Source organism: Brassica napus, chromosome A1 (assembly GCF_020379485.1).
Source record: "Brassica napus cultivar Da-Ae chromosome A1, Da-Ae, whole genome shotgun sequence".
Classification (NCBI taxonomy): domain Eukaryota; kingdom Viridiplantae; phylum Streptophyta; class Magnoliopsida; order Brassicales; family Brassicaceae; genus Brassica; species Brassica napus.
In genome coordinates this window covers 23,972,951-23,981,790 of record NC_063434.1, presented here as the reverse complement: position 1 = coordinate 23,981,790, position 8,840 = coordinate 23,972,951, and the positions used below count along the sequence as shown (strand labels likewise).

At 29.1% G+C, this 8,840-nt stretch overlaps 1 protein-coding gene across 1 annotated transcript; it reads right to left on the bottom strand.

Moving 5' to 3' along the window:
- Positions 1-5,007, bottom strand: LOC106366471 (sugar transport protein 10-like). Its single transcript, XM_048737890.1, has 3 exons — positions 2,823-5,007; positions 2,045-2,667; positions 1-1,639 (listed from the first exon to the last, which is right to left on the bottom strand). Exons 1-3 carry the CDS (start codon positions 3,282-3,284, stop codon positions 1,189-1,191), a joined length of 1,536 nt encoding a protein of 511 aa, XP_048593847.1. The 5' UTR covers positions 3,285-5,007; the 3' UTR covers positions 1-1,188.
- Between the last annotated feature and the right edge of the window lie 3,833 nt (positions 5,008-8,840).

Sequence of the window (8,840 nt, the reverse complement as noted above, 5' to 3'; positions counted from 1 at the left end):
TGGTAAACATTTTAACCGCATTTTGGAAATGTTTTTAAAAGGATTTAGGAAATATAATATTAGAGATTAAGTAAATCTAATTGACTATTTGAGAATCTTTAGTTAGTAAAATATGAAAGTTTGTAATATTTCAAAAAGAAAATTGCAGATATTTGTAGCTATCGTTAGCCTATATTTAAATGTGAATAGTTAATAATCGACTAATAGTATAAGTTATGAGAAATATATAAAGTATAGTTTCTTAAAAAAATATTCTACCTAGAATCAAGTTAGATGAAATTTTGTGATTCTGTTTTAATAGATCGTACATATTAAGATATAGGTGATGTTAATAAGGTAAACCAAAACCAGTTTGAGCTAATAAATGGTAAATAATTTTTTATGGAAATATAGTCATCACACCTTCCCCTTCTATATCACATTATTATTAGTCTGAGTGTTTTTATGTAATTAAAAATATAGTATACTTAATTTATACATAATCTGTCATTTAAAATTTATACATGCTTTAAGCAAGAAAACATATTTATACAAGTAATGTTCATGCTTAATTTGAAAACAATAACTGAGCCTATGGATTATGTTGTGGATCTAGAGTTTATGATTCCTGATTTACGGTTAGAGTTTTATAATTTTCTTTCAAGGGTTATGGTATATTGCTAAGAGTTTAGTATTTAAAGTTTATGAATTTATGTCACCAGTCATTTGATAATAATCTGGCTATTAAAGTATATGTACTTTGAAATGTTATATTCTAACCTCTACATATTATATTAGTCGGATATATAACTGCATAATTATCTTGTTTGGGTTTATGGTTTAGGGATTATTTCTTTGGGTTTAGGATTCATGATAGTGTTTGAGTTTATGCTTTTTTAATTATGTTTATGGTCTAGGTTTTACTGATTATTCTGTTAGGGTCTAGAGCTTAGGGTTTAGATTTATCTTTTAAGGAATACTGTTTAGGGTATATTTAATAGGATTTTGATTTATGGTTTCATTGTTAGTATTCAAGTTCGAGGAATCCTAAACCATAAACATATAGAGTGTGATTGGGTAAAACGAGCGTAGAGAGAATGAGAGTAAAATTAGTGGAAGAAATGATATAATAAAAAATTAAGGCTAGCGCAACAACCCGTAATTGAGAAACATATATGCCCAAACCAATTCCACTTAAAACTAATTGGTTTAGTTTTCATCATTTCCACCAATAACTGCATCATCTGGAATGTAATTTTTCCAGAACCAATGTTGCTTCCAAACTCTTCCCATCTCTTCAATGGGAACACCTCTGGTCTCCGGAAACAAAAAGTAGATGAAGATGGTCATGATGGCAACCATGCCTGCAAAGAAGTAGAAGAGACCAAACTTCATGTGACAAAGCATTGTCAAGAAGAATTGACCGATGAGGAAAGTGAAGAACATGTTGACTGAGACGTTGATGGCTTGTCCCGCTGGTCTGATTTCCAATGGACAGATCTCACTGGGTACTAACCAACCCAATGGACCCCATGACCATGCAAATCCAGCAACGTACACACATATGAAAACAAGAATCCAGTCTGCTGTTGCTGGTGTCAAGGTTCCGGTTCCCGTGGTTCCGAATTTTAAACCGATAAATGAACCAACAAGAATCTGAAAAGATAAACAAAACATGCATCAATCATATGTATGACTTTTTTTACGAAAAAGAAATAAAGAATTATATATACACCTTAATAAATTACATATTATTTTCAAGAAACTATTGTTTTTTTTACAGTTTCCATGTTCAGTTTGTTATGATTTTTAAAAAGAAAAAATTAATTTAATCATCTAAATATTCAAGAAATTATTATGGTTGTTAATTTGTCATTGTTTTTATGAAAAAAAAACACTTTCCATATGTCTAAAATATTTATGGTCCCCTAAATCTTGGAACCGACTATGTTTATGATTGTTGTGCATACAAACATATGTTGTGATGCTTAGAGTGGAAAAGCTAATGCAAACACAAATAATGAAAGAAAGAATTGAAGGCTATGTAAAACTGATTTGTATACCTGACATGAACATTTGAATGCCACCTTCAAGGAAAAGAAACCTTCTTCCAAATCTATCAACCGAGTATAGGGAGACAAAGGTCGCGAGCACGTTAACTACACCGGTTATTACAGCCGACATAAGAGCAGCATCATCTCCAAAACCAAGAGTCTTGAAGAGAACAGGAGCGTAGAACATAATGACATTAATTCCAGTAATCTGCTGGAAAAAGGGAATGGCCGAGCAGAAGACTAAAGCTGGTCTGTATTTGCTCTGCCTGATGTTTTTCCATGGATGTTCTACCTTTTTAGCAGCTTCACATGCATCGCGTATATCTTGAAACTCATGGTCAACGTTTTCTGTTCCTCGTACTTTCTTCAACATTTGTTTTGCTTCCTCGTATTTTCCTCTCTCAAGCATTGAGTTTGGTGTATCGGGCAAAAAGAATGATCCGATCACCATAAGAATTGCTGGAACAGCTGCTAAACCTAAAGAAACCCTCCACCCATTTTTAGCCATATTAGATGTTCCATAGTTGATCAGATTCGCCACCAAGATTCCAGACGTAATAGCCACCTGGAAACAAATGTTTAGCGCTCCTCTTATCTTTGCTGGAGCCATTTCCGAGAGGTAAACCGGAGTAGACTGAAAAGAAAAACAATTATTATTGAGAATCAGCCTAGACAATATACATACATGATTTTATTTTTGTGGTCACAATGTTCCGGACCATTGGTCTATATAATGTTGCATGAGGCATATCACATATTTAAATGATATACAACAAATTAAGACCTAACCTGATTAGCAAATCCCACACCTACACCGAGCAAAAGTCTACCGATGATGAGCATTGTAACATTAATGGCAAAGGCGTTGATTAGTGCACCGGTGAGGAAAGCAAGTCCACCGGTAAACATGGAAACCTTTCGTCCATACTTCCTAGTAACAACCGAAGCCACAAAGGAAGCTACCAAAGCTGCTAAGTAGAGAGAAGAAGTAAACAATTGGAGCTTTTGGTCATCAAATTTGCAGTAAGCCGTCTCGTGCTTCGCCTTTACCCTCTGCTTCTCTAATTGTGGGAAGAACTTGCTAAGAAACTCATCCATTGATGTCACACCTCCTGAGATTCCAAGGTCATAACCAAAGAGGAGACCTCCCATGGCCGCAACCATACATGTTATGACAACAAAAACTGTGACTCCTCCTTCATAATCTCTTCCACCACTTCCTCCTTCTGACACAAAAGCTCCTCCTGCCATTTTTTTTTCTTCTGTGCTTAGAAGGAAGGAAGGAAGGAATGGTGTGGCTTAATTTGAAAATGGGATTCACTTTGCGATTCTTTAAATAGATAATGTGATGACACTATAATTAGGGGTTGGATTACGTGTATTGTGTAATAAATTTTGATCTTATCTTCGTTTGGCTTACGATTAGGAGAAGTAGCTTGTTAGTAACAAGATTGTTGACACCAAGTTTCATGCAGAGTTTTTACTGTATTTGACTGTTTGTTTATACCGTTTTTTTCTGGACCTTATTTATATATTTTCACTTGTATAATATATATATATATATATATATATATAAGACAGTTTTTTTTTTGTAACTGACTGTTTTCTTTGTCTGTAAAGTTTCTTTTAAGAACAAAAAATTGTTTTCGACAATACTCAAATATTGAAGTTTTGTCATATTACTAATTCAAACAAAATTCAAAATAGTAGAAACTTCTCATATAACTATATGGTGAATGAAGTAAAAAAACTTTCCATGAGTTTTCAAGTTAGAATCGTATTTTAAAAAATATTCAGTGAGAATACACTTGGTAGAGATCTATGCCATCATCAAAAAAAATATGGAGCAAATAGAGATGTTGACTGTGCTGTGAATTCGTAAAAACATCCCATGAGTTTTCAAGTAATTAAGAATCCATTTTTATTTTTATTCTAAATATTCAAGAGAATGGGAAATTGAGATTTCGTTGTGGTGGAGATGCTATAATACAAGTTTTGGTTTGGTTAATTTAAGCATCCTTCTTTTTTTATTATATTTTAATTATGCTATTATAAATTATGAAAATATTATATAGACAATTTTGTGGTCGATATTATAATTCTTTACTTTTTTATGTATTTTTCAAGAAATATTTTGAGTTAGAACATATTATTTTCTCTTTCTTTTCATAAAAGAAGAAAAATTGCTTTCTTTTTTCGAATATTTTTTTAATACCAAATATATTATCTTCGTTTGGCTTACGATTAGGAGAAGTAGCTTGTTAGTAACAAGATTGTTGACACCAAGTTTCATGCAGAGTTTTTACTGTATTTGACTGTTTGTTTATACCGTTTTTTTCTGGACCTTATTTATATATTTTCACTTGTATAATATATATATATAAGACAGTTTTTTTTTGTAACTGACTGTTTTCTTTGTCTGTAAAGTTTCTTTTAAGAACAAAAAATTGTTTTCGACAATACTCAAATATTGAAGCTTTGTCATATTACTAATTCAAACAAAATTCAAAATAGTAGAAACTTCTCATATAACTATATGGTGAATGAAGTAAAAAAACTTTCCATGAGTTTTCAAGTTAGAATCGTATTTTAAAAAATATTCAGTGAGAATACATTTGGTAGAGATCTATGCCATCATCAAAAAAATATGGAGCAAAATAGAGATGGTGACTGTGCTGTGAATTCGTAAAAACATCCCATGAGTTTTCAAGTAATTAAGAATCCATTTTTATTTTTATTCTAAATATTCAAGAGAATGGGAAATTGAGATTTCGTTGTGGTGGAGATGCTATAATACAAGTTTTGGTTTGGTTAATTTAAGCATCCTTCTTTTTTTTTATTATATTTTAATTATGCTATTATAAATTATGAAAATATTATATAGACAATTTTGTGGTCGATATTATAATTCTTTACTTTTTTGTGTATTTTTCAAGAAATATTTTGAGTTAGAACATATTATTTTCTCTTTCTTTTTATAAAAGAAGAAAAATTGCTTTCTTTTTTCGAATATTTTTTTAATACCAAATATATTGATTTTTGATCCAAACGGGCAATCAAAAGATTACATCGGCCGGTGTACTGACAAATATTGATTCTAAGTTACAGAAGCAGATCTAAACACAAACAGCCAAATGAGAGAGAGAGAGAGAGAGAGAGAGAGAGAGAGAGAGAGAGAGAGAGAGAGAGAGAGAGAGAGAGAGAGAGAGAGAGAGAGAGAGAGAGAGAGAGAGAGAGAGAGAGAGAGAGAGAGAGAGAGAGAGAGACTTTAAACTGAAATATTACATTTTATAGAAGAAGAAAAAAATGTTTTTCTTTCCTAATTGTATAATTACTTCTACCTAGAAAGTTTAGCAAAGAAATTTATTATTTGGTAACCATTTTGCATAAACTGAAATATCTACTGATGAATTTTAAACCCATTGATGCCTCGTTTCTTACTTTTGCATTCGAACTCTTGAGTTCTGAAATAGAGATGCACGGAAATGTTAGATAAGAGTACTTTAACATAAGTCAAAACTGATGATATTTTATCAATATTAATATCCAGAACTTTCAAGTGTTCATGCATTTGATGATATTTTATTGTACATAGGTGTATAGGTAATTGTGTTTTTGTTTTGAAAATATAAAAAATCATATGTTTTTTAATCCGTGTGCATAAATCTAGAACGATAATTAAAATTAAACGGATGGAGTATCTTTTTTCAAAAAAAGTTGTAGTTAGAACATATTTCTCCTTTTAGATGTTTAATTACTTTTTTTGAAAAAAAATAGTTTAATTACTTATACCTAGAAATTTTACTAAAGATGAGGTACTTCAATTACTTAAAAAAGGTTACCCCTTTAGGATAAACTGAAATGTCTATGGATAACTTTTAATCTCCTTATGACTTGTTTCTTGCTTTAGCAATAGAATTCTTTAGTTCTCAAATAAAGTGTAAGGAGACGGTTTAATAAACCGGTTTGGGTTACTATATATATAAATAAAACGGTGTGGCTTAAACTTCTTCTTGGTCAATGCGTGAGCACCTGCTTTATCTTCTCCACCTCCTTCTGTAGAATCATGATTTTACAATATGGCAAACTGAATAATCTCATATATATTAAAAAAAATCATTGTCATTTATTGGTTTTACACTATATTGAACACGTGACAGTCTCACATCAATTTTAATTTGAGTACGCTGAGGTCTCACAATCATTTGACAATTAATGTGTTCACATACTAATTTTTTTAATTCTACAGTAAACAATTTAATGTGTTTACACTAATTTTGTTTTTAAAAATTAGTTCATTTTTAGTTCTTGCAGTTTTAACATTTGAATTAGTGAAATAAAATTCTCTCCGTGTAACTACTGAATAATATCATTTTGAAAAAATAAAAATAAAAAACGATTCAGATTCACATCAACTAAAATGATGGAATGAGAATGGTTTTAGAAATTGAAAGTTTTGTATCTTGCCGAACTTAGTCATTGTTGAGGCTTCTGTACACGAAGGCAATAAATAATTGTGATTGGTTATGAATTAAGGTAAAACATACCACATAAAAAGTCAGATCGTTAGTTAAGAGAAATATTGTTTTTCTTTATGGAGTTTTCATATCAGACCAAAAATTAGAAACATAATCAGATTGCAAGAAAAATAAAAAATCAGAAAAGTTTTTTAAAAATATAAAATTCCTAAAATCGATTGAAAAGCGGAATGCATGTGCTGGGTGAAGAGATCACATTATTTTCCAAGCAACTCTAATACTTTTCACTCGATTGTATCATATTTTTATTATATTTACCAAGAGTGTTTTATAAGAAAATAAATGGTATTGGTTTTAGACTACGTCAATTTTGCAACATGCTCAAAAATATTGACACGATTCTCAACCACTTTTATTGGTATTTTTAAAGTATAGTCCAATAATTATGTATGTTAAATAAACCGAAAATATTTGTTTTGCATTTATTTGATTTTGTATATTGGTAAAAGAAAGTAAGTCAATGTAAAACATCTTGATCCGAAGAACCGAACTAAACTATATTTGAAAGCAATATTAAACACAAAATAAACTAATTAAATACTCAGATGGATCTAAAAGTTTAATATCCATATAACCAGACCCAAATCTGATCCAAACTAAAATATTTTGGATACCAAAAATATCTGAATCGCAATTATATATTCAAATATGTTAATTATTTTAAATTGTATACCTATTAGATATTCAAAAATATGAAAATATCTAAAAATTATCAACATAATCACAAGTAAATATCTAAAAATAACAGAAACTGTTCAAAATACTAAAAATATGTATTTGTTCTCTATCTAAATATTCAAATTGAACTAATTTTTATGTAAATTTAAATATTTAGTCTTACATTATTCAATTTTTCTATGTTTTATATTATTTTAATATTAAGTGTATTTGGATTTTGTTAAAAAATACATAATTAAAATGGGTATCCGAACTCAAATCCAAACCGAATACGCAATGATCCAAACCAAATACAAACCAAAATTTGTAAATATTCGAATACGTTTTAAATTTTTAACCCTAAAAATTCGGAATCCGAATAGATTAATTGAATCTGAATGGATATATGAATGCTCATCTCCAAAAAAAATTATATAACAAATTTCATAGTACAACATACAATAAATAATCTAATAAACTATTTCACTCCGTGCATAATGCGGATTACTACCTAATTATTATATATAAAGAAAAGTTAGAATGAAAATATAATAATTGATACTGAAATACGATGAAAGAAAATTTTATGTGAAGGCTAACAGATTTCTTTAATTTTTTAATTCCTAAAACAGCTACGGTATTAAGTTAATACTATTAACACAATCAGAATCCCAAATTACACATTGTTTATTTTGCAATACTTAAGAATACAAGTTAATGTACCTAAAATCCGTGTTGTACCTTCAACTAAAAAGCCAGAAATAAAGAATAAAACTAAATTCTGATCCGCATTTTCTAAGCGCGGGATGCTTTACATTATGAAATCTAATAAAAATTTATCAGATGTTTTGTTCATGAATTAAAATAGACAACCCCATTTATTTAAATTCATCTCCTTTTTGATCGACTTCAATTAAATCTCTAACCCGTTTAGACCAAAAATCAATTTTTATAGATTCCATTAATTTTAAATATATATCTATATGGTATATTATTTGATATCTATTACTAAAAATATGTAGAAGCAACCACTGATTCAGATAATCAAACCGGAGGTATAAAATTAACACATATCAAAGAAGAAAGAGAATTTCAAGCACTACATGCAAGTTTTCCGGTCATGGTTATTGTGTTATGTGCATTTATATGATTTATAGTCTTATCAAAATATTATAGAAATTATTTATGCTCAGAAAAAATAACTTCTATAAATATATTTGTATGTTTTTGTAAATAAATATATTTGTTAAAATATGGATAATTATTTAGTAAGAACACCAATGTTAAAATATGGTGGATACATTTATTACTGTTTTGAAAAGTATTAAGAGAGTGCAAGATTATAATATTTTGGGGAAATTTCATGTTTACCACTTTCATGGCACCACTTTTCATCTTTACCACCACTAAAACGATATTTTCAAAAATACATTATTCATTAAGTGGTAAAAGACTCTTATATCTTTGTTTTCTATATATAAAATAAATCATTATTTAAATAATTTTTTTTTTATGTTTTCAAATTATACTTTTTCAAATTTGAACTTATTTATAATTTTCTTTTTTGGAATATTTTTTTCGAAATTGTTTTTATTTTTTTTTCAAATTTTAT

Coding starts and splice junctions, on each gene's coding strand:
- LOC106366471 (XM_048737890.1), bottom strand. CDS start 3,284: ATGGCAGGAGGAGCTTTTGTGTCAGAAGGAGGAAGTGGTGGAAGAGAT. Junction 2,668..2,822: donor GTGTGGGATTTGCTAATCAG/GTTAGGTCTTAA, acceptor TTTTCTTTTCAG/TCTACTCCGGTTTACCTCTC. Junction 1,640..2,044: donor GGCATTCAAATGTTCATGTC/AGGTATACAAAT, acceptor TTGTTTATCTTT/TCAGATTCTTGTTGGTTCAT.